General features: G+C 38.1%; 2 protein-coding genes across 2 annotated transcripts in view; both read right to left on the reverse strand.

Annotated features, from left to right (window-relative positions):
• The window catches only part of LOC125238248 (NADPH-dependent diflavin oxidoreductase 1), a 46,705-nt gene extending 20,288 nt beyond the window's left edge, over nt 1-26,417 (reverse strand). Inside the window, exons 1-4 of the mRNA XM_048145523.1 lie at nt 25,932-26,417; nt 25,458-25,747; nt 25,072-25,255; nt 7,068-7,288 (exon numbers count right to left, since the gene is read on the reverse strand). Coding sequence (XP_048001480.1) covers nt 7,068-7,288; nt 25,072-25,255; nt 25,458-25,747; nt 25,932-26,316 — 1,080 coding nt within the window. The 5' untranslated portion in view covers nt 26,317-26,417. The remainder of the gene's footprint in view (nt 1-7,067; nt 7,289-25,071; nt 25,256-25,457; nt 25,748-25,931) is intronic.
• Nucleotides 12,328-23,392, reverse strand: LOC125238251 (U3 small nucleolar ribonucleoprotein protein IMP4). The gene is made up of 6 exons (XM_048145525.1): nt 23,115-23,392; nt 21,106-21,268; nt 19,964-20,096; nt 18,957-19,095; nt 13,095-13,216; nt 12,328-12,537 (listed from the first exon to the last, which is right to left on the reverse strand). Exons 1-6 carry the CDS (start codon nt 23,299-23,301, stop codon nt 12,346-12,348), a joined length of 936 nt encoding a protein of 311 aa, XP_048001482.1. The 5' UTR covers nt 23,302-23,392; the 3' UTR covers nt 12,328-12,345.
• Nucleotides 26,418-26,731: the final 314 nt, after the last annotated feature.

The raw sequence follows: 26,731 nt of genomic DNA on the forward strand, positions 1-26,731 counted from the left end.
GCTGAAGATTTGCCGGAGCCATATTAGACAAGTTAGCTTCTCGGCTATCAGCGGAGGAAGTTATAGCATGAGTCATTTAAAATTACATTTAGTAAATACTTTCAATGGAAAAAAAAATGTATGATGTTAAAAATAAAAGTGGTTGGCACTTGATAGTACCTAATGCGGTACAGTAATGTTGCCGATGACAACAGTAGTGGTGACTACCCGAGACTACAACAAAAATTCAATGGTCATTTTATTATGATCCCATTTAAGTTTAATTGATTGATGATTAATTATTCAGCTTAGTTCCTCTTAGTGAAAGGGAGTGATTTTATTACATTGTCATTTATTGACTGGCATGAAGGAAATGTTGTACTTTGCTGAAAGTATAGTAAGTCTGTTGGTGTGATTTTGAATATTGTTACTATTTCTTACTGTTTGATTGTTTTGAGATGTGTGTCTGTGTACTCTGTGTGTGTGCTCACATTATGTTTACAGATATTACTTATGGTGTAATATTGACCTGTTTAACAAATACAAGTATAAGTTCAGCAATGAGTGTGGAATTGTGGATTCCGCAAGAGGAATCATGAGAAAACTGACCGCTACCTGTTAAACAGTTGTGGGAATGTGAACACATCTCAAATTAGTCTTAAAGCAAAAGGTATGATGAGGTGTGCCTATAAGAAGTATTTATGCAGAATATCAACAAAGTACACATGTAAAGTATGGGTATTTATTGTTATCAAAGTATTGTTTTGTGTTGTGAGCATGTCTGTGTTTAAATGTTCACAGATAGCAATTGTGGTGGAATGTTGGCCTGCAAAATGCAAAATGTGATACTAATAATTGCTGCTTGGTTCACAAGAGCAGTAGTGTGGATTTACTAAGCATTTTGTAGTCAAGTGTTTGCAACACATGTGGACAGTTTTACCAGCAGAAAATAATAGTGATGAGGGTGTATCCCTGCACAATTAATACAGTATACTGATTTACTGTTATCAAAGTACTACTTGTCTTTCTGTGTGTGTTTTTACATTATGTTCACAGATAGTAAATGTGATAGAATATTGGTCTGCGCAATGTGAAATGTGACAGTAGTAGTCACTGCTTGTTGCTGCTTGTTTCACAAGAATGGATTAAGGGTTACATTGATAACCTTGTGGTCAAGTGTTTGTAACACATGATCAATGAATGGCTAGTACAAAATAATAGCAAAAGGGGTTTATTCATGCACAATGGATATGGTATGGTGATTTAATGTTATCAAAGTTGTTGTATTAGTGTATGTTTACATTATGTTCTTTGATCATTGTGAAAGTGGAATGAAGGCCTGAACAATGCAAAATGTGACTCTAATAGTTACTGCTTGCTTCACAAGATAGAAACAGAGGATGAATTGATGATAATTATTATGGCCAAGTGTTTATAACACATGTTCAACTTACAAAAAAACGTATAAGAGTTTTATTCATGCAAAATGAGTATGGTATGGTGATTACTGTTATCAAAGTATTATTTGTCTCTGTGTGTGTTCTTACATTGTGTTCACAGATAGTATTTGTGATGGAAAATTGGCACATAAACTAAAGCAAGCATGGTGTTAGCTGGTGAGGCTGTTGTGTAAAGTTCATACAAGATAAAAATAAATATGCTTGTTGAAAGACTGTACCTAAACGTATTTCAAGTGGGAAATAATAGTGAGACGGATACTTAAGGTTGTTGCCCATTGCAATTTAATCAGGTGAGTGTGCAGTAGTCTGATTTTGACAAAATTATTAATCATGGTGATCTTTATACAAAAGGTTAACTAAGTGTTGGGTCCTTTACTGGACCAATGGTAAGATATGATTGATTTAATTATGCTGCACAAGCTGCTAAACTGCACAAGTAATAATTTGCCACTGTAGGCGGTACTGTATAATTTCTATTTCCCAATTAAATGTTGGAGTAAGTTATGTATTGTTAAGTGCTCTAACACTGTTGGTGGCTTGATTTTATGAATAACATCTGGTATGAGTACCTAAAGGAATTAATGTCCAACTGATACTGAGTAAACATGGATAATTTGAAGTCTGAGGTTCTGGATTTTGGAATCTTTTCAAAGCTGAGTAAAATATCAGTGTAATGGAACACGGTAGTATTATATGAAACAACATAAAGCCAATGGTGCTACATTGTGTGGAACAATTTACTGCTTTTAGTATGGTTTCAGAGGAAACATAGGCGAGTATGTGTTCGGTTTGGAGTATTGCTGGCATTGCTGCTAGTGAGAAATGCTGACATGGCTGATGCGCGACAAGGCATGGTCGCGGTTGCCAATGAGAAGTACTGAACAGTAAGCTGTCAGCGTGAGACTCCCAAGAGGATGAAGTAAGTTGTTTTCACACGCCTCTGGGCGGTGATGCCTGTAGTCACGACGCTTGTTGCGGTGACATGTGTTTTCACACGCCTCTGGCGGTGATGTCTGTAGTCACGCCGCTTGTTGCGGTGACATGTGTTTTCACACGCCTCTGGGCGGTGATGCCTGTAGTCACGACGCTTGTTGCGGTGACATGTGTTTTCACACGCCTCTGGCGGTGATGTCTGTAGTCACGACGCTTGTTGCGGTGACATGTGTTTTCACACGCCTCTGGGCGGTGATGCCTGTAGTCACGACGCTTGTTGCGGTGACATGTATTTTCACACGCCTCTGGCGGTGATGTCTGTAGTCACGACGCTTGTTGCGGTGACATGTGTTTTCACACGCCTCTGGGCGGTGATGCCTGTAGTCACGACGCTTGTTGCGGTGACATGTGTTTTCACACGCCTCTGGGCGGTGATGCCTGTAGTCACGACGCTTGTTGCGGTGACATGTGTTTTCACACGCCTCTGGCGGTGATGTCTGTAGTCACGACGCTTGTTGCGGTGACATGTGTTTTCACACGCCTCTGGGCGGTGATGCCTGTAGTCACGACGCTTGTTGCGGTGACATGTGTTTTCACACGCCTCTGGCGGTGATGTCTGTAGTCACGACGCTTGTTGCGGTGACATGTGTTTTCACACGCCTCTGGCGGTGATGTCTGTAGTCACGACGCTTGTTGCGGTGACATGTGTTTTCACACGCCTGTGTGCGGTGGTGTCTGTAGTCACGACGCTTGTAGCGGTGACATGTGTTTTCACACGCCTGTGTGCGGTGATGTCTGTAGTCACGACGCTTGTAGCGGTGACATGTGTTTTCACACGCCTGTGTGCGGTGATGTCTGTAGTCACGACGCTTGTAGCGGTGATATGTGTTTTCACACGCCTGTGTGCGGTGTTGCCTGTAGTCACTGGGCTTCTCGCGGTGACGCCTGTTTCATTAACGCCTGAGTGTGGTGTTGCCTGTAGTCACTAGGCTTCTCGCGGTGACGCCTGTTTCATTAACGCCTGTGTGTGGTGTTGCCTGTAGTCACTAAGCTTCTCGCAGTGACGCCTGTTTCATTAACGCCTGTGTGTGGTGTTGCCTGTAGTCACTGCGCTTCTCGCGGTGACGCCTGTTCCATTAACGCCTGTGTGTGGTGTTGCCTGTAGTCACTAAGCTTCTCGCGGTGACGCCTGTTCCATTAACGCCTGTGTGCGATGTTTCCTGTAGTCACTACGCTTCTCGCGGTGACGCCTGTTTCATTAACGCCTGTGTGTGGTGTTGCCTGTAGTCACTAAGCTTCTCGCAGTGACGCCTGTTTCATCAACGCCTGTGTGCGCTGTTGCCTGTAGTCACTACGCTTCTCGCGGTGACGCCTGTTTCATGAACGCCTCGTGCGTTGTTGTCTGTAGTCACTACGCTTTTTGCGGTGATGCTTGTTTCCAAGACGCCTTCGGGTCGTCAATCACGACTTGTCTGTAGTCACGACGCTTCTTGCGGTGACGTCTATTTTCAGGACGCCATGTGTGGCGTTACCTCCCATGATGCTTTGGGCGGAGAAGTTCTGTACCTACTGTGTGTGCCAGACTGAGAGAAGTGGATAACGTCATTCTCTGCACTCGTGACGAAGTCGCAAGATACGGCTGCTATTGCGCGGTGGCGGTGACTGTGAACTCGATGGAGTTTGCGGCATGGGCCTGAGATGAACATTGAGGATAGTCGGTAACACGTATGGTGCTGGTAAGGCAGAACACAACATTAATTACGAGTAAAGTTTAGATGTACCCTAGTTATGTTTGAGGGTCAATGACTAATTGACTACTTAACTTTGGTCAATACAAAATTGGTATTGAGACAAGACAACAGACTACTATGATCTGTTTGTGTAATGTTCTGTAGCCCGTTGATAAGATGTAAATTGTAATAATGTTTCACAGTTCAGGTTGGACTATGAAATGCACGGTTATTCTGAAATCATATTGTTCGTTGTGGTAAAACGGAACACGTGTAACATTAATAATATGAATTACAGAATTGGAGAGACTAATGGTTGATCAATATAAATGCTTCGGATTGGAGGCGGCCGTAGACGTGGAGCTAGGCGCTTGGTGTACAGCCGAGGCCCACCGAGCCGAGCGAGTGTCTTGTGCTGACCCTGCGTGGAGCACGCATCTTTGCATTGGAGGCTGCCGTAGACGTGGAGCTAAGTAGGCGCTTGGTGTACAGCCGAGGCCCACCGAGCCGAGCGAGTGTCTTGTGCTGACCCTGCGTGAAGCACGCATCTTCTACATCACTGACGTCAGACGTGAGCCCGTTCCATGTTTTTGTTATAACAGCGTGGTGCATATGCACCTATAACTTTTCTGGTCTGAAGGTCATGCAAGTCATGCATCATAATTTTTATGATTGAATTAATTTCAAGTAGTTCTTAAATATAATTTTCGACGTTGGATAATTGAAGGTCTGTTGAGCCTTGATTGAAAATATCTTATAAGTTTTCTCGTTTAGCTATGGAAACAGTAGAAGTGACTTGTGGGTGTATTTTCTTATACTGATAGAATAGAAATCTAGAATGTATCTATTCTCACGAAAACAATAATTTGGTGAGAGACTTACTAGTGTCCTGAACGGATCTGGGTTTGGTATTCTGGAAGGATGATGAAAAGCCTCTTGAAACAATGACTTGCATTCGGGCAAAGCATTCACATGAATTTGGTTGTTTCGCAGAGTTAGCGGACTAGTGGGCTAACTGCCACTGGTGAGCTGAGCTGCGAAGTGCGTGGTGGACTGGTGGTGAAGTTCAGTGGCCACGCGTGGGAGATTTCCTTTGTGGGCAAAGGATAAGGTCGAATGGCCGATCTGTTAGCGTAGTTCGGAACGTCCCCGAGCTGACAGCTCGGCAGTGGGTGGACGAGAAGGCAAGATGGCTACCGCCCTGGATCGTAGCAGCGTCGGTCTAAGTGCTGTCATACATTTTACGTGGAAATAAATTAATAATTCAAGACTCAGTGCGTTTTACTGTTAATAATATATTAGTACTTATCTATTACGTACCGGCTAAAGATCTTTTCACCACCCCAACTAGTAAAGGCTCTTTTTGCTACTTTAAAAATGGATATGAAAGTTGCATTTTATCCACGAGAGTGCAAAAGTAATTTCATACAATTTTTAACAATATGTCCAAAGCTGGCTGTTGAAATTCACGTATAAATGATGATTTTGAGTAAACTGATGGATTTGATTTTGATGTTTGACAATTTAAATTTTTTGTGTTTCACTCGGTGGCAAAGTTTGTTTTGCCTTGAAACCCTCGCCACGCTCAAGATTCCACATTGGCACGTGCGGTTAAACAACTTTGCCCCTTTGTAAAACAAATAACTATTAGTTTACGGATCATCAATTTTGGTCAAAACCTTGAACAACCAAACACACCATAATAAAGAATACTATCGTACAGTATGGTCTCTCCCGCACCCCGCTGAAAGTGTCGCCCACCCCCTCTCGGTTACCTCACAGTTACCGCCTGTCAAAAACGCGAACAGTCGACCTGTCATATTTCACTCATACAAGCATAGTACGCGTTCACCTAGACACCTACACGAGCTTATACTGTGTGCTAGAAACGCGCCTCTTTCATATATACACCGTGTTTCACTTAACACTAAAAACCTGAAAACTGTTTGTTCAGAATCGAGAGTAGAATCGATTGAGGTATATCTTGATGGGGGTAATATTTTTTGTTTTAATTTGTATTATTAGTTATTGTTTACGTGCCCATTCTACAAATTCGTAATACAACATTGTGCATATCATATTGTTAGAGGTTGTATACCTTTTTCAGTATTTAAGGGTATTAATACTGGCTGGTTACTTGGACGATTTTTTTTTCTGCTACGAAATAGACGTTGTGCGTCAGTTTAAATTTAAAGTTTATCATAAGTCATAACAAACTGAACTCGTACCTAATTACAACCTTGTCATTTTGAATTTTAGGTTTAAATTTGCTTACTGAGTCACCTGTCCAATTTGAAGTTTACTGTGAGACAGGTTAAAGTGCTTTACATTGCCATAGCTGTCTATTGGTAAACCTTGTGTCGTTGCAGTAACGTACACAATTAAACAGTTTGAAGGCTTATGATGGTAGCTAGCAATTATTTTATTGAGTGTAGAGTTAAAAGCCGAGTAGAGCTACACATAAAATTAAAAATTCAATTTAAACAAATAATAATCATCAAAAAATGAACATTCTAGATACGTTTAAAAAAATAAAAATCAGTTGGGGTGTCTGAGGTTTTGAGTGATACCGGAAACACGGTGTATATATTTTTTTTATATTGGGGGACACCTTACACAGATCAACTTAGCTCCAAACTAAGCAATGCTTGTAATATGGGTGCTAAGCGACGATATACGAGTACATACTTAAATAGAAAAATACATACTTATATATACATAGAAAACATCCATGACTCAGGAACAAATATCTGTGCTCATCACACAAATAAATGCCCTTACCGGGATTCGAACCCAGGACCGCGGCTTAGCAGGCAGGGTCACTACCGACTGAGCCAGACCGGTCGTCATATTTGATGGCTAGTGTCCGAGGTGTGCCAACACGGTACGGAGCGTCGTCAACGTAGTATTTTTGGCTACAGGTCCATTAGAAAAAAAAAAGGATAAAAATTATCAGTCAATTTACCTCTAGAACAGTCCTCTTAGGTCTCCTACAATAATTCAGCCAATCCTCCTGCCCCTCCGGCGAACTGAGCTCTATACATTTGTCTCTCTCTAACTTATCCCCCGACACTAGCGCCAGAAGAGAGAAGACGTACTGAGTGGGGTAGAACTTTAGGTCCCAGTACTGTTCCGCTATTTCGTATAGTGTTAGGGGCTCTTTTAGGAAATCTGGTACTGGCATGTCTGAAAGAAGGTGTTGATTAAAAGCTCGGTCACACATGCATGTTTTGATAGCGTAGGAGGAGCGTTAGCGGAGCGCAACGATAGCGGTGCGCCGGACGAACGCTGGTGTTGCGCCCAGCCACGTGGTCTGTGCACCCAGCGGACGCCGGCGGGAACTAACGAGCGCGGATTGCGAGCGGAATGCGCGATTGCTAGCGGAACACCAGTGTTCCGCCGGCGCACCGCTATAATTGCGCTCCGCTGACGCTCCGCTAACGCTACGCTATCAAAACGCTTTATGTGTGGCGGAGGCTTAAAGGTATGATAAGCAGAGACTGTAGTCTACCGACAATATGTAAAACTACCACATTTCCACTCACCATAAGGATGAATTTTCCTAGTGTCTTTTATATGAATTACTTGTTAGTGCGTTTTCACATTATCCGATCTGATATCGGATGTAGTACCGATATCCCATACCTTACAGGCGCCATCTTGGATTTTTCCCATTGAAATCCGACATCTGATCTGATAATGTGAGAACGGACAGTGTCCTTAAGCTTACGCGACAGTGTGGTAGGTTTTGATTAAAAACAGCGCATTTTATATCGTCGATACCTACTTAAAAAAAGTCTCGTATCTCTCACTGCCACTCAAAGTTGAAACGCTGTAACGCTATATGCGTTCCATACATAGTTAGTAAATTTGTCTTTTCTTGACAGAAAAAAAAATACGAAACTTTTTCAAAGTGACGTGGCCTTGAGTTATATTATTCTTTTAGATAAGTCATAAGCATTTATTGCATACATATTTTAATTAGGTACATAATATGGACCCTGCTGGGCGTCCCCCTCAAGCGACGACATCAGTATCAATGCGAATAGTGCGACAAACGAAGATTATGCTAGGGCGTCCCCTGTAAGCGACGATAAACATGACAAGAACAAATATTCGCATTGTAATACACAATCTAATATTAGATTGGCCACGTGGAACCTAGGCACACTCACTGGTAGAGGCCAAGAACTATCCAAGGTATTACAAGCCCGAAAAATCAACATCTGCTGTTTACAAGAAACCAAATGGAAGGGGTCAAAGTCTAGGGACATAGGGTTAGGGTATCAGATAATATATCACGGGACAATCAACGCACGAAACGGAGTAGCCATTGTGCTGGATACTATTCTAAAACAGCGTATAATAAATGTAGATAGGCGGAGTGATCGACTCATAGCAGTGAAACTAGCCATGGACGGACAACCACCCCTAAACATAATCTCGGCGTATGCACCACAACCCGGGTGTTCGGAAAGTGAAAAAGAAACATTCTGGAGTGAATTCGATGACATCCTGAACTCTATAGCCCATGGGGAAACAAAATACGTCGGGGGAGACCTCAATGGGCACGTGGGCGAGTGCAATGCTGCGCACAGGACAGTACAGGGAATGTTCGGATATGGAAAACCTAACAAGGGTGGGGAACAAATATTGGAGTTTTGCGCAAGACACAATTTGGCAATTGTTAACACCTTTTTCAAAAAGAAAATAGAACACTTAATAACGTATAAAAGCGGTAACAAGCAATCCCAAATAGACTTCATTCTCGCTGATAGACATCTGCTTAAAAACTTTAGAGATTGTAAGGTAATCCCAGGCGAAGCACTTACGGCACAGCACAGACTCATGGTTAGCTGTATTAAGTTACCAAAATCGATCAAGCAGTCTAAAAACCAAACTCCAAAAATTAAGTGGCATCTGCTAAACACTGAGAAAGGATCTAAACTCGTAGAAACACTACAGAAAAAGCTAAAAGAGGATATGGAAACGAGTAATAACACTGCAAACGCCATGTGGTCCGGCTTAGAGAAGCTCTGCAAAAAGGAAGCTCAGGAAACATTAGGAATATCGAGAGGTGGACTGAGCAATAACAAAGACCCTGCGTGGTGGAACGAGGATGTAAGGGCATCCCTAAAAATCAAGAAAGATCACTTTAAACAATGGCAGACCTCGGGACTCGAAGAAGACCGCATTCAATATACAAATAGCAAAAAGATAGCGAAACGTAGGGTGGCACAGGAGAGGGCAAACTCGAGAAATGCCTTCTACTCTAGACTTGAAACTGCAAGAAATGACAAGGACATATTCAAACTTGCCAAGCAACGTCACACAGCAAGTCTAGACATTAAGATCAATAAATACATAAAAGATGGTAATGGACAACTATTAACCGACAATAGAGAAATAAACCGGAGATGGTGCCAATACTACCAGCATCTACTAAACGAAGAGTTTCCGAGCCAACCCCTATCCTATTACCCTGAAACAGCCGGACCCTTAGATAACATCAGCAGGGATGAAGTGCGTGCAGCCTTGAGGAAAATGAAGAACCATAAAGCAGTAGGGCCAGATGGCATTCCCGCAGACCTATGGAAGTCAACTGGGCCGATCGCTATAGAATGGCTGACTAAGCTCTTCAATCTTATTCTCATCGGCAAGAAGATCCCAGAGTCATGGCGGCACAGCTACCTCGTACCTTTTTACAAAAATAAAGGAGATGTAAGCAATTGTGGTAACTACAGGGGTATAAAGCTTACTTCGCACACGCTGAAGATCTGGGAGCGCGTACTGAACAATCGTTTTGCCAAGTTAGTATCGATATCCAGTAACCAATGCGGATTCGTGCCTGGAAAATCCACAACGGACGCTATCCAGACGGTGAGGATACTTATGGAGAAACACCGGGCCAATAAAGAAGATTTACACCTTGTATTTATAGATCTCGAAAAGGCTTTCGACAGGATACCACGAAAGTTAGTTTGGCAATCTATGAGAGCACAACAAATCCCAGAACACTACATAACTTTGGTAAAAGACATGTACGATGACATTAAGACGCAAGTAAGAAGCCTAGCCGGATTTAGCGAGCCTTTCGAGGTTAAAGTGGGTGTGCATCAGGGCTCCGCACTCAGTCCTCTGTTATTTAATCTATCGATGGACTACCTGACAAAGAACATCCAGTCCCCCCTTCCATGGTGCATACTGTATGCGGATGATGTTGTACTCATTGACAAATGCACAACCCGACTAAACGCCACCCTTCAGCAATGGAAAAAAGCGCTAGAAGACAATGGTCTACGCATCAGCCGAAGCAAGACTGAATATCTCAGTTGCAACTTCAGTAGCCAACCGTCATCTGATAGTGTGATAAGTATTGACGATCAGCCATTACCAAAAGTCAACCGATTTAAATACCTCGGATCGATCCTAACAGATAACGTAGACATTGACGCAGATGTATCACACAGAGTAAATGCGGCATGGTGTAGATGGAGATCACTCACAGGAGTACTCTGCGATGATCGAATGCCTATACAATTAAAGGGAAAAGTCTACAAAACGGCAGTTAGACCCGCCATGATGTATGGCTCCGAGTGCTGGGCCGTCAAAAAGGTACACGAGCAAAAGATGAGCACTAACGAGATGAAGATGCTGCGGTGGGCAGCGGGAGTGACCAGACTTGACAAGATACGCAATGAGTACATCAGAGGTTCGTTCAAAGTGGCTCCAGTTATCGAGAAAATGACTGAAAGCCGACTGAGATGGTTCGGGCATGTGATGAGGAGAGATGAGGAATACCCTGTCAAAAAGGCATTGGCTATACTGGATAAGAAAAGGGGCAGAGGAAAACCGCCTACCACGTGGTGGACAACCGTTAGCAAAGAAATACAACGGGCACAGCTGAACACACAGACAACCCAGGATAGGGTGTCCTGGCGCCTACGAACGAGGAGGGCCGACCCCACGTAATGGGACCAGGCAAAGAAGAAGAAGAAGACATAATATGGACCCTGCAAGGGCGCAGCAATCTTAACCTAGGTACTTAACTACTACTAGGTACAATAGTTTAATTATTTAACTACTACTAAGTACAATAGTTTAATTACTTAACTACTGCTAGGTACAATAACGAGATATAAAATTCTAGGTAAGAAGAACTAAGAAGGAATAAGTAAAGAAACTTCAATGTCAAACCAAACGCCTAAAATTGTTCATCGACCGTACTCGTGTCATCACCAAGTTATACCAAGATTTGTCTGATTTATCAGACTTCGGCGAAAGGAGGATTACGGCGGTTAAAGGATTAATCATAATTAAATAATCTGTTCGGAAAGTGAAGAGTCGTGAAATGTATGGGGTCCAATACATTCCATGACTCTACCTTCCGAACAGACTCTACTTATTGGGATTTCAGCTAATGTTAAAATCGTTAAGTGTGTCTAAAATATTTGGCAGTTCTCTATGGGATGACAGCTGCCGCCGCCATATTTGTTTTTTCAAGTCAGCGAGTTTATTCAGTTGGTTGGTTATTAAGTCAGTCAGTTGGTTGGTTGATATTTTACTCGTAAGTCGACTGAAACACAATATTTTAAGTCGACTGTGGGATATGGGTTAAATTGTGGCGTAGGCGAGAGGCTGGCAACCTGTCACTGCAATGGCACAATTTCGTTTTCTATCAACCCATTTTTGCCAAGAGTGGAGAGAAACTTTAGTAGTTCATGTGCTTTGCCTACCCCTTTATGGGATACAGGCGTTATTATATGTATGTATTTTAAATCATATATTTATTCTTGTTGTTCCTCCTTCCATCCATCTTCTAAACTCAAGAATCGTCTCTTAGAGCGGTGTTCATATACGGACGCAGTGCCCCTTCAGTGTCGGCAGCGACCAAAGCGCCCAGTATGTTTATTTCGTGTAGCTTCATTTTTTTTTTCATTTCTTTTATATAAGAAATCAGTCATTTTAGTAGTAAAGGAGTAATTTTTCAGACTTTATAACATGTTACGTTTTAAGAGAATATTAAAACTGGGGTACAAATTATTTGTTTTGTTAAGTCAGCAAGTTGGTTTACTTGGTTGGTTAAAAGTCAGTCAGTTGATTAGTTGATGCCTGACATATCCTCCGCCATATTTGTTAAGTTAGCGAGTTGGTTCAGTTGGTTGGTTATTAAGTCAGTCATTTAGTTGGTTAATAACCAGATTAGGCCAGTAAAACACATCATATTTATAAAAGCTATTTATTTATTCTTGTTGCTCCTCTTTCCATCCATCTTCCAAACTCAAGAATCGTCGTTTAGCAGCGGTGTTCATATAGGGACGCAGTGCCCATTCAGTGTCGGCAGCGTCCAAAGCGTCCAGTGTGCCCAGTTTTATCTCGTACAGCTTCATTTGGAAGCGGGGACCGATTTCTGTTAGGTCGATGTCTTTACCCGCCTGGAAAAGCAGTTTATAATAAATAACGCATAAATTATTATTCTGAATCTTTCATGTGGAGGGATTTGTATCATATTTCTAACAATACATGAATAAATGTTGTTATAATGGCTACTAAAATCCATACTAATATTATTAATGGGAAAGTGTGTGTGTGTTTCTTCGTCTTTTACGGCAAAACGGAGCGACGAATTGACGTGATTTTTTAAGTGGAGATAGTAGAAGGGATGGAGAGTGACATTGGCTACTTTTTGTCTCTTTCTAACCCCCCACTTTCCTAAACTGGGGGGGGGGGGAGGTTTGTATGCAGCATTCCGCAATTTTTGAATTTAACGCGAGCGAAGTCGCGGGCAAAAGCTACTGTTATAAAATAAATAGAAAAGTCTCTACTACTGTGTGTTTTTACTTCTTTTTTTATGATATACGCAGCAAACGAGCCGCTTGATGGGAAGCTGACTTCACATATTAATGATATCCTATTTCTATGTAACCATATCTAAAGTATAAGTTAATGAAAGAAAAAAAAACCTGTGTATTAATTATACGAAATAAATTACCTTTCTGTACGTGTGTTGTCTGAAGCTGATATAATCGTCGTTGTTCGCGAAAGTGACGACCCTCTTCGAGTCCGCTTTAGGCACTGGGAACAGGTATTTCAGAATGCTCATCGCTCGTAGACCTGTAACATATAAAATGCATATAGTAATTAGCATAGAGGATTAAGTAAAGGAAGAGTTGTAAGAGTTGTATCAGTAAATGCGGGTTATTTGTATAGTCATAGTTAAGCTATATAGCTAAAAGCTATATAGATTAATTGATACTATATGTATGTTCCTAGATTAGTTAAATCATATTTGCACGCCTTTTATAGACAAAATAGTTGAACGAAATTGTACCTTTTGACCATCTTACTGTACACTATTTTATGCAAATAAATTACTTACTTACTAAGTTAGTTAGACATCTGGTGACAATCGCCCGTCAACTAGTGTAAATTATCAGTACTGCTACTTTTCAATAGATGTCGCGACGAACAAAAAGTCTAATGCTCGACAATTTTTAGCTAATATTACAATAGTTTTAATCAGTATTCTGTTTTCAATTCCTTCTGCTTGTAATATAAGTTGTACATACATAATGAATGAATGAATGAATTTATTTGCGGAATACGGGTTACATAGGGTTGGTATAATATAATGACATGTTCTCCATATTCTACTTAAACAAGCATGCAAATTTTATGTATTTCTGGCGGATTGATGTTAAACAGTCCACCAAATACAAAGACCTAGCCTATTTACAAGTTTTAGCCAAACATGCATAATTATTATTAATAATTACATTAAAGATTTAAAAATTCATTTATGGAATAAATATTGTGATCGCATAACCAGTTGTACAGAGCAGTTTTGAACTGATTGAGATGTAGATTTTTTATGTTCATAGGAAGCTTATTATATATTTTTACACACATAAAATATGGACTAAGCATTGTTTGTTTCAAGCGGGCTTTAGGTACACTCAATAGGTCTTTTTGTCTGGATATCCGGTCGTTGTAGGTTATAACCTCATAGTTTTTATTAAAATAATTTTGGTTGCTGTGCACAAATACAGCTGTTTCGTATATATATAACGAAGGCAAAGACAAGAGTTTGTGATGTTCGAATATGGGTTTACAAGAGTCAAGTGGCTTAAGTGAAAATATAGCTCTGATACATTTTTTTTGTTTAACAAAAGCTTTTTGAATATCAGGGGAGTTACCCCATATGGTAAGTCCATATCGGAGAACAGACATTACGTAGCCATGGTATGCTACAAGGGCTGCCTCACGCGATACCGATTCTCGTAACTTTCGGAGTGGAAAAATAAATTTATTCAATTTTTTACAGACATTTTCAACATGAATGTTAAAGTTACAATGCTCGTCTAAATGTATGCCTAGAAACTTTACGCTGTGATCTAAATCAACTTGTTCTCCGTTGTATGTAACATTAAGATCTTTGGGTTTGCTCTTCCTCGTAAGATATTGTACATGCTTAGTTTTAACAATATTTATGGACAAGTTGTTGTTTTCTAGCCATTGTATAGTCTTGTGTAAGGTTTGCCTTATCTCTTGCTCGTATGTCTGATCATCCAGGCACGGTATTATAATCGATGTGTCGTCAGCGAACAAAACAGATGGATACTCAATGAATTGTGGGAGGTCATTTATATATAAAGAGAATAGCAACGGCCCTAAGACGCTACCTTGAGGGACCCCGAAGTTATTTAATTTGTAACTTGATGTATAGTTTACTATAGTATTTTCTTCTTCTTTAATTATTTCTGTACATTGAGCTCTTCCACTTAGGTAAGATTTGATCCAGCAATGAATATTACCTCTCACACCATAAATCTCTAATTTGTCTAGAAGCCTCTTATGGCAAACCAGGTCAAATGCTTTTGACATATCGAGAAAAAGAACGCTTACAGATTGACCTTGATCTACATGATGTATTACTTGTTGTAACAAAGAAAATGCAGCAGTTGAAGTTGATTTGTGTTTTCTAAAACCATGCTGATTGTCAGTAAGTAGACTGTACTTATTAGCGAAATTGGTAAGTCTTTCAAATATTACTTTTTCAAAGACCTTTGAGAGGACTGGTATTAGAGCAATCGGTCTATAGTTACATACTTCTGTTTTTTTACCTTTCTTGTATAGCGGTTTAATAACGGACTTTTTAAGTTCACTTGGAAATAAACCTTGACTTATTGAAAGATTTATGACATATGACAATGGGCTACATATTGATTTAGAGCATGATTTGAGTATTTTCGAGTTAATTTCATCGTAGCCCGCTGAGGAAGTATTTTTCAGCTTCATAATAATTTTATGTACTTCTACTGGTGTAGTGGGATTACAAAACATAGTGTTGTCATAACGGCTAAGGCCCTGAAGGTATGAACTGTAGTTTGGGTGGAATTTATTTGATACATTTATATAATAATCATTAAATATCGTTGCTATGTCATTTGGGTTAGTAATTATTTGACCATTGTTTAATATTTTTTTTATTTGATTGGAATGCCTGGAGTTACCGACCTTTTTACTTATAATATCCCATGTGGCTCTACATGCATTTTTAGATTTATAGATATAGCGGTGATTACTCAGTTTTTGGGCAGAATGTATGCACCGTCGTAGTATTTTCGCATAACGTTTATATTTTAATTTATTATCAATACTAGGAAATAAGCGTGCTTGAAGGTATAATTGCCGTTTGCGTTTTGTGCACGATTTGAGGCTTTTTGATATCCATTTAGCTCTTTGAGGTTTGATTGAGACTGAAACTTTAATCTTAGGGAAACAGAGTGAGTGAAACATGGTCATAAGTTCAAAAAATGCATTAAAAGCACTGTCAGTATTAGTTTCATTGTAAACATCATCATAGGGTATTTTTTCCATGCAGTGGATAAATTTTAATAAATTTTCCTCGCTGTAGTCTCTTTTAAATATGTACATTTTTTTATAGTAGGTATTCGTTTTATTAAGGTGTACGTGTATAGACTGAGCGCTATGATCAGACAGACCTAACTCAAAAATCTGCCCCTTCACTTCAGGTATATTAGAGACAATGTGATCTATACAAGTTTGGGATGTACTTGAAACTCGAGTGGCTTTCGTTATGTGGTGGGCCAAATTATAATTGGCAAGCAACTCGTTATAAGATTTTGAAGTTGGAGTGGATTGGAGAATATTTATATTTAAATCTCCACAAATAATGATGTTTTTATGTCTAAACTTTTGTGTAATAAATGTTAGAAAATTGTCTAGGTGTTGCATAAATATTAGTTCATTTGATTTTGGGATACGATATAAGCATACTATGACACTGTTTTTGGATTTAATTTCAATCCCACAACATTCAAAATCGTTCTCTAAGGCAAATCTATTTAGGTTAAGCTCTTCGAAATCAATCCAGGGGCGAGTTAGTATACAAACACCACCCCTTTTAGTATTTTTCCTAGAAAAATGGCTAGCAAGCTTAAAGTTTAATAATTGTATATTGCTTTCGTGGCCAGCTTGAATAAAAGTTTCTGATAAGCATAAAACATCTATTTTTATTTTTTTATCTCGAAACTCTGAAATAGTTAATTCTAAATTTTCTAATTTATTTAAAATTCCGGCTATGTTTTGATGCAAGACTCCGAAGGTATTTTGTTTGGTGAAAGGGGTGTTTCTTGGGAAAAAACCGGAGTGTTTAGTTTGTCTAAAAAATCAGTCTTATTTTTGTTTGGTGTAGTGGTGTAGCTAATTTGACTTTCTAGGATTGATGACATCATTACACTTAAATCATGAAAAATGGTACGCATTCCTCTATTATTTACGCGTCCAGACATTTTTTCAAACATAGTATAATTATATGATAAGTTGTAGTTACTGTCTAGAAGGTATGCATACTCTGATCTATTTACATCTCGATACAATAAATCATTAAAGATTTCAACCCTTTTGTTAAACACATTAGAATAATATCCATAATTAAAAGTAGGTGCACATATTATAATATTTGTATGGCAGATATGTTCTAAACATTGTTTGATACTAGACACAAGGTTAGTATATTTTTGGGATTTTTTAAAGTCCTCTTCCCCAACAAATACATACATACAATCACGCCTGTTTCCCAGAGGGGTAGGCAGAGATCACGGATTTCCATTTACTACGATCCTGACAAATCACTTTCGCTTCACACACTTTCATAACGTTTCTCATACACGCTCGTCGGTTTACCTAGTATCGAATAGTGGTACCGATGATTCACGCTATTTGACGCATGATTGACGCGTGATTGTCGCTAGATGTCATTAAACTATGCCTATACAAATAACCCGCATTTACTGATGCATGGAGTTACTTCCCTTACTTATTCCTCTATGGTAATTAGTAAATAATTTTTAAATACATATGAGGAGTGTCTTTTCAATAGGGCATTTTTCAGTAAGAACGCCATACCACGACATCTACAGGTAATTTTTCCCAGATAGCTTTTGCGGTTTGCCGAGCGGCACCTGCCGCGATAAGAGGGAAGCTCATTTGATTTGAGCCTTGGTCAATTTTTCACTGAATTTCTTAATAATGACAAGGATGATTTTTATAACATTTACAATCTTCATACTAAGAATTGTACCTCAATTTTTTAGCGCCACCTATAATAACTACACTGATGATGCCTACAATTTTTTTTTTCAAAATGTGTATTTAATTGACGTGATATCACGATATTAAAATAAAGAAGCATGTCATTTGTTCTTAAAAAAATGAAAACACGCAGAAATATTTGAAGAAAATATGATTTTGGCCACTTCCAGGCTGCGAAACAGCGCCGTCTAAAAGGCCCATACATTTCAGCCAGGCAATTATGGTCGCGCGATAAATGATAAAACATCTGGCCGTTCCTATCGCACTTACTAATAGTGCGATAGGGACGGCCTGATATTTTATCGTCTATCGCGCGACCATGCTACCCGTGCAGGGGTACGCTTTTTGGTATGAGGGTGAATCAACTTTTTCTTGCTTTTTGCAAGAATTGCCCATACTTATTATTAGCTCTACTTTTGTGAGTTTTAACCTAGCCATCGTGAATAAAGATCCTTATTTTTATTTTACATTAAGGGAATAATTTAAAAAAAAAATTTACAATTAAATCTATATGTGACCCAGTGGAAGAGACACTTTTTTCATACAAAAGTGAGGGACAGCTATGTCCACTGGGTCACTGCTCGAAATAAAGTAATAAAATAGCAAATCCTACAAAAACATGATTTTTGCATAGCTTGTATATCTGTTTTTAATATAATAAGTATTAAACTAATTACACTAAATACAAATTAAATTTTCTGACCACATGTAGTCGAAGTATGCGTAATTTTGCTGGCAAAGAAAAGTTGATTCACCCATATTATATCGTCCTTGAGTTTCTAAATGCGGTACAAAAGAATGTGCCGCGTAGGGTCGAAGGCTTGAAAAGTACAAGGGGCGTTCAAATACAGAACAAAAGTATGTGTCACGAAGGCCTAACGTCGAGCTCCGCTTAGGGCCAAATGTATGTGTCTAAGGGCCACTTGCACCAACGAGGGTTGACCCACCATTGTATATAGAATTTGACAGTTGACAGCCCACTAACCCTGAGTTAAGTGGTTGGTGCAAGTGGGTCTAAGAACCCATATACATAGTGGGCCGATTTTCATGAAACTTGGCTAAAAACACTCCCTACTAACTCAGCTTTCAAACAAAAAAAACGAAATATAAATCGGTTCATCCGTTCGGGAGCTACGATGTCACAGACAGACAGACACGTCAAATTTATAACACCCCGTCGTTTTTGCGTCGGGGGTTAAAACACGAAGGCTCAAATACAGAACCAAACATAACTTACCCAAATCAGTCTTAAAGTTGTGGAACACGAGGTGTGGGTACTGTTCAGACATGGGTCCTATGTCTGGGATGTCGTGTCGCATGACAACTCCGGAGAGAGTGAAGGACGCTGTAGGCCCGTATGGTAGGTGGCATATAACCTAAAAAAAGTTGTGTCAAAATTTAATTGTAAGTTAAATAAAAGATTGTAGTAACATTTAGACAAATTTATTTATTAATAAAAATTAGAGACATTCTCTAATAATAAACTTTAGTAGAGGTTTAAATACGTATATCCCGAACAATAGTACATTATGATACAAGTGCCAATGCAAGGAAGTTTGAAACGAGTCACAAGGAAGTTTGAAACGAGTCACAATAAATTAAAACATGACCGAAGGTAGTGTTTTAAATCGACATGTTACGAATTTTCTCTTTGCGCGTGTATCGTACAACGTTTTTCAGTACATAATAGGGCATATGGCGCTTTGACGTTTTGACCTGACAAGAAATGTAGCTACTATCATAGATTAAATATAAGATCATACCATCCCATACATTAAAATGCGACCACCTAAGAACGCCTACACTACACCACACAGATGGCGCCACAAAAAAGATGCCTTGTTCCCATCGATTATTTGTAGATTGGCTTTCGTGCCATAAATCTATGTCAAAAGTGACACTTAACGCCATCTACAAGTATAATCGAAAGCTACAAGACATTTTTTTTGTGGTGTAGTGTTTGCGCGTTCTTATGTGGTCGCATTTTAATGTATGGGATGGTATGATCTTCTTATATTTAATCTATGCTACTACTTTACGAACTAGTCCGGAAATAAAATTATATAATTATGTACCGAGAGACATCTTCAAATAATCATAGGAATCAAATGGAAATTTTGAATGAAGTTTGCAAGTTGATTGCAAGACAAGAAAAGATACCAGGATACAGGCCATATCAGTTGTTTTTTCAACTGCCTGCCTGAATTATATAAATAATAAAAATAATAAATAATAAAGACTTACCAAAGCGTCCGGCACGCCCCTGTGCTCATGGACCACAATGAAGTCTGTAACCTCGTTGGCGCGGCAGGCGTGAATAAGCTGGGACATCTCGTAACCACCTCGGTTCATACGCTGGCTGTTTGGGAATATTAACCTGAAAGTTCAAAATTATACTACTATAGGCTGCTTTTTCAAAGATAAATAACCTCCTACCACATATACTGCTTGCCCTTCACCTTTCTAATTTACCAAAAGCTATGTGACAAAACGCCCTACTTTGTCGATTGCTATAAAGCCACTTTGTCAGTTTATTCATATAAAGATACAAGTAAATCTCGCCTTAATGGTAACCGACAAAGTGGGACGTTTTACTAAACACACTTACCTATGAAATAAAACTATGGAAACGGATTAAATCTCGTATAATGAATTTAAAATACATCCCGACATTTCGAACTCTTTACAGCGTTCCACACGGGTGAAGGAACACAAACATAGCGGATGTCAAGCACTGTCAGCAAAGGTCTGCAGTCTCTGAACATGTCATGGATAAAGTCAATCATGCTATAAAGTTTGACAAGCCTCTGGTTTTTGCTAAGGAGAAGCAATATATACCCAGAATGTTGCGAGAGGCCATTGAGATCAAGAAATATCCAAACTTTAATAGAGAAGATGGCTTTACTTTACCACCGGCTTGGGATCCAGTAGTACATCTGATAATGGAACAAGCACGACGAAGGCTGTGAGGCATTTGTGTTGTATGGTGTTGGACATTTGCGGTTTGTTCTTTGTCAATTTTGTGTAGATTAATTGATTTTTTTTTTTAATAGTAATGGTAAATTTTTTGAATATTGTATAACTAGCTTTATTAATAGTGTGTGAACCTGCCTTAGAAATCTATATTATTTGTGGTCATGGTTCGTTAGTATTTCTTGTATGTGGGTAGCTTTTGCACATTGTAATTTTTCCTCAGGCACCCGTTGACCACGAACGCTGTAAAGAGTTTGAAACGTCGGGATGTATTTTAAATTCATTATACGCGATTTAATCCGTTTCCATAGTTTTATTTCATGAGTAACTATCGCGGTAACCGAAGACAATATTACACTTACCTATGATTACCCCTACATACTTTAAAAGGTGAAAATCACTAAACAACTCACCTAAGTTCCTTAACAAACATCTTGAGCCTAGCACTAGGCTCTCTAGACGTTGTGATCATGATCTTCGGGTCCTCAACCCCGGCGTACCGGTATTCATCATCCTGTGAGCTCTGGGTGTTAGCACCGCCACTGAAGCCACCGATCACTGCTGCTCTTTGAGGTCCTGAAGATTTAGGGGGTGATGAAATTGGGTGCACAAATAATTATAGTTTAATGATAGCTAAGCAATACAAACAAAGCTAAGAATGCAGATCCTCTTAATTTAAATGTATCATAACATCAACAGAAATCAATAATTAGAGGGCGGAATTGGTCATGGCAAAAATCAAACTTCAATAGAGTTGGAACGTTAAATTTTATCGACATTTTCAGCTATCGATAAAAACAGTCACCTTTTAAATTTCTGCCTGTAATTGACCTCTGATTAGCTATTCGACCATTTGATTTTGACCTCTTTGACTAGATTAAAAGTAAATTGAATAATATTTGATTACCATTTTCGTCACTAGTCCTCTTGCAAAAACGTTTGAAAAAAAAATGGTTAATCTAAAACGAAAAACAATCAACAAATGGACAAAGAAGTATCCTCGTCTTACTTACGACGAAAACAACTCAATCAGTTCTTCTCAATCAATCACTCAATAATTTCAGTTCAATCGATAGTCGATAAAATTTAACGTTCCAACTCGATTGACGTTTGATTTTTGCCATGAGCAATTCCGCCCTTTATCAATAATGTATGTTTCTAATTATGCCAAATATGTCTCCCCACCCTTCGTGTCAAGTAATAGACTTTAGGTTACATTCAATATTAGATTAAGATATGATGATGATGATCCTTGGTTCAAATCCAAGTAAAGGCCACTATTTGTGTGATTTATAAACTTTGAATTCAAAATCATCATATTTTAAAGGCTTAAACAATTTTTATCAATATAATTTTGAATTAAGGATATTTTTTTTGTATAATACAACTTTGAAGCCAACTCAGATCTGGATCAGACCTTAATAAAATTCAAAGTTATGCCAAAACATACTAGATTAATATAAACATCATAAATAACGACTGGCATTTGATAGAAACAGGAAATGTATTGCAAATTGTTGTGTAAGATTTAATCCGAATGCTAATATACTAGTGAATAAATTATTGAATATTAGACAAACTAGTATTATTTGTGTTTTGATTCAAAATGGTTGTTCCTGATGCCTGGTGAGACAAACTTATTTTTGACTAATTATATATGTGAAAATATTTATTTATGCTATATTAGCATAAAAACCGCCACTGAAGCCAACGCCACTGAAGTTTTTTTTTTTTTTTTAATATATATGAGCATGTTTTGACTAAATAAAAAACAAAAAAAAATACCAAGACTAAATGTTTTTAATGGAATTCTTCCTACTGTTTGTCATTTAAGAAATATATAGCTTTTGTCACCCAAATATGTATAAATAAATAAATTACTTATTTGATTTCTAGCCTGAAATGGAATGTATAAATAAATAAATATTGGGAGACACCTTACACAGATCAACCCAACCCCAAACTAAGCAAAGTGTGTACTGTGAGTGCTAGGCAAGATATACATACTTTTATAGATAAATACATACTTATATACATGGAAAACATCCATGACTCAGGAACAAATATCTGTGCTCATCACACAAACAAATGCCCTTACCGGGATCCGAACCTGGGACCGCGGCTTAGAAGGCAGGGTCACTACGCGCTAGGCCAGACCGGTTGTCAAGTATATTTAGAGGTTTTGTGATATAGTAAAGTATAAATAAAATTAATTCTTAACCTTCTCAATATTATATACAAATTAGCAAATAGTAATTTAAACGTAACCATGATCTCTGACTGTTTTAGCAACGTGTCAATTATAATATGAAAATGTTGAATCCAAATACCACACACAAAACAAGGTTATCATAAACTGCAGTAAACATAATAATGAAACTAAAATCAACGAAATAAGAAATATAAGTTAAAAGTAACATACCTTTATCCTCAAAATCGATTTTTTTCTGTAAAGCGAGCGCTTCTTTCCTTAAATCTCCATGAATAGGAATGTTTTCTTCCAAACTCCTTTTGATCTGATCTTTCTTAGCTTGTATATTCTTCTGTTTATCTTCCACTGATTTCCTATACAAATACTCGCGGCGCAAACGCGCCTGCCTTCGCAGCATATTGTTTTATCTTTATTTAAACTCGTAAATATTAAAGTTTGTTAAAATACTACGCTCGCATTTTCACGGCCAAGTTACAACGCGAAAGTGACAGACGCCGCACGTGTTGGTTTGACATTGACGTTTTGCGTTTTGATATTGCGCTAAGCATACTAAGGTAAAAAAAAATATTACGATTTCCAAATTCATAGTATCAAAAAGAACAAATTGAAATAAATATTCGATTAAATATAAGAAAATGTAAATAATATGCAGATTTAATATAAAAATTAAAACCATGAATCGTGTAACCTTACAATACAATAAGTAATTACATGCTGCAGTAACAAAACGCACAAGTTTCGTTCAGAAATTAACATCATAATGCTGAACTTTTATTAACTGGCTGAGAACTGGCGACTTCCTCGCACAACTTGCGATACAACGTGGAAATGCCGCCAGTATCTTCAGAAATAGAAATATATTTATTGCAAGAACATAGTTTTGTTACAGCCAGTGTGGTGTTACATTTAAGGAGGTCCTTATGTTCTACCCTATGATAGGCATGCAATATGTATAAATTCAGTTACCTATTTTAGATTTAAGATTATAGGGTGTCCCTCTACATTCCTAAGAACGTTTGTTCTATTATCACTTGGCCTAACCGTTTTGGCCTAATGGGCATGTAACCTAATAATCAATTAGCATAACATCGTACTTGGCATAGTGTAATGGATGGCCTAATCTTTATTTGTCCTATTTGTTGTTACTATATTACTTAAAATGCCTTACTTTATTTGCACTAAAATTTATGATCATAAAAACTTTTGATCTATACTATTATTCCATAACTCTTTTCGCCTCATATGTATTAGCCTAATATATAATGAGCATAATAAATGATTGGCCACATATTAATTATTCTACGTAAAACATGTCATACTTAATAATATGTGGCAAAACAACTCAGTTATCTAAATTTGTTTGCTGAATTTGATTTGTTGCCTGCCCGAAAATAACCAGTATACTACTTGTTTTTGTTGTGTGTTTGTTGCTACAAAAGTGGGTTAGGTTAGGTTAGAACTGTGACCATTAAAGAAACGACTTGCTGCAAGTGGGGTTAGGTTAGGTTAGAACTGCGACAACCACAAAATCGACTTGTTGCTACAAACGTGTACATTAGGCCAAATCACGCCATAGTACTAGTAGCACTAACAAGTAGGACATCTAATACTTCTACAAAATTAGCGAAAGGCAAAGGAGCGAAAATATTAGGACACATAATATTAGTATAAATCGCTACAGGAGTAATAATTATTAGGCTATAAAATGCGTTAGGGAGAAAAACGATTATGACAATGAATTATTATGAAAAACCTTATTAGTATAACTAATGAGTATGCCTATGCCAGTTAAGTTTAGACCACAACATTTTAGGACATAAAAATTTCATCCAACACTGAATAGGGCAACCACAATTAGGTCATATTAACATTAGGCCAACTAATCATTATACCAAAGAGTTTTAGGCGAAACAAAAATAGAAGAAAAAACTTTAGGAATCTAGATATACATCCAAGATTATACTATTAATTTGTAGTCTTAGGCCGGCAACAGACGAGTCTTAATTTTCATAATCTTAAAAAAAATTTGTATGCAAACTGACACTGACAGATCTGTCAGTGTCAGTTTGAACTGTCAATTTGCATACAATTTTTTTTTAAGATTATGAATTTTTAAGACTGTCTGTTGCCGGCCTTACTTTTAAACTTTACAATTATTTATTCTTACCTTCATGGCATTCCTCTACCAATAACCTGTGGTAAGGTTTAATGTCCATATTGTGTGTTTTAAAGATCTCAAACAAGTCTTCAATGTCTTCTTTAGAGTTGCGGGGCCTAATGTTGAACACATCTCCGGGCTCATAGTTTATGGTTGTAGTCTTGTCTGTGGTAAATGTTAGTAATCTTACATCCTGAAAACAAATATAATTTTAAATCTTTGGAAATTAATCTCCAAGATTTGAAACATGTAGAATCTTGAATTTTATTATCTTGTGTTACAACTAGTACTACAGATAGTTAATACTTGAAATTGATAAGAGAATGTTATCAGCTGTTATTCTGCTTATCAAGGAATCCTCAACTAAAAAATAAACAATGTTTTTTTTAACTTACTTGAAAATGAGATTCATCAGTAGTCCTAATATTTTGTTCTAGCTCCAAAAGCTTGGCATCAACAAAATGGTCCTTTATACCTTTTGCAAAATATATATCATCAGTTACAGTATCTTCTGGTATAATGTCAGAATCTTTTAAAAGAGATACTTTCCAGCGAGGAATGAATTTTGGTTTGTAGCCATCTATTTGTAGTTGAGGGAAAAAGGTTTGGAGCTCATGACAATATTGTTTGAACCATGGAATCATCACACCTTCATGACCTAAGTCATGTTGATAGTCGCAAAGACCTGAAAAAAAACAATCTTTTTTTTTATCACATGATATAGAAAGAGTGGCAGTTTAAGATTTCAATCTTACGTGGTTTAAGTACTAATATCACATAAAATCGCATTTTCATGCTAATAATCTTCATTTCAACTATTGTCAATTTCTTTTACCAAACTTACATTACATTTTAAACACTTTACTCACCAATATCCAGTAAAGGCGTAGCCCCTAACTGCATCAACCGCTTATGCAGCTTCTTACCAACGAAATTGAATTTAGAATACGTCGAATCGCCCAATCCCAGCACTCCGAACTTGAGCTTCACCAAAGAGTTTGAAGGCAGGTTTTTCCGTAGTAAAAACTTCCAAAACTTCTTCATATCATCTGGTTCGTCTCCGTTACCCGTCGTAGCACACACGAATAGAGCAAATTCTTCTTGAATAAGTTTTTGTATGGGGTAATCGTCCATTGCTTGAACCGGCCCACGGAATCCTAACGCTTTCGTTGTCCGCCATAGTCTTTCAGCGATTTCTTGGGCTGTGAATGTTTGGCTGCCGTACAGAACGAGTAATCGCGGTGGTTCAGGCATGTTCACTGTTAATTATACAGTTTATTGTTATAGTTTTACGAAATAAATCTACTACTGAAAACTGAAAGTAGCAAACAAACGTGACACAGTGACAATTGGTGTTGCAAGGTGTCAAAGTAAAAAAATCTATTACACAGTGCATTGAGTGCATATTATATTATCGCAGAAATCGCAGAATTCACGATATTTATTTACGTACACTGATGAATAGGTTTCTTTCTAAGGTAGCCCATTTACATAAATTAAAAAGTGTGTTTGTGATCCAACGACGGCAATGTTGGACCAAATCATTTATTTGTTTGTCCCTTATTATGAGTAATACTAGTAGGCATAAAGGATCGTTGGCACGGTCAGGTCGTGCGTTAGCACTAGAAGAGTCAGAGAAAATACATCTCCGGTCTAATCAGATGCCATG

Source organism: Leguminivora glycinivorella, chromosome 23 (genome assembly GCF_023078275.1).
Source record: "Leguminivora glycinivorella isolate SPB_JAAS2020 chromosome 23, LegGlyc_1.1, whole genome shotgun sequence".
In the NCBI taxonomy this organism is placed as follows: Eukaryota; Metazoa; Arthropoda; class Insecta; order Lepidoptera; family Tortricidae; genus Leguminivora; species Leguminivora glycinivorella.

Coding starts and splice junctions, on each gene's coding strand:
- LOC125238251 (XM_048145525.1), bottom strand. CDS start 23,301: ATGCTGCGAAGGCAGGCGCGTTTGCGCCGCGAGTATTTGTATAGGAAA. Junction 19,096..19,963: donor GGGGCGTGCCGGACGCTTTG/GTAAGTCTTTAT, acceptor AACTTTTTTTAG/GTTATATGCCACCTACCATA. Junction 13,217..18,956: donor CAACTTTAAGACTGATTTGG/GTAAGTTATGTT, acceptor TATATGTTACAG/GTCTACGAGCGATGAGCATT.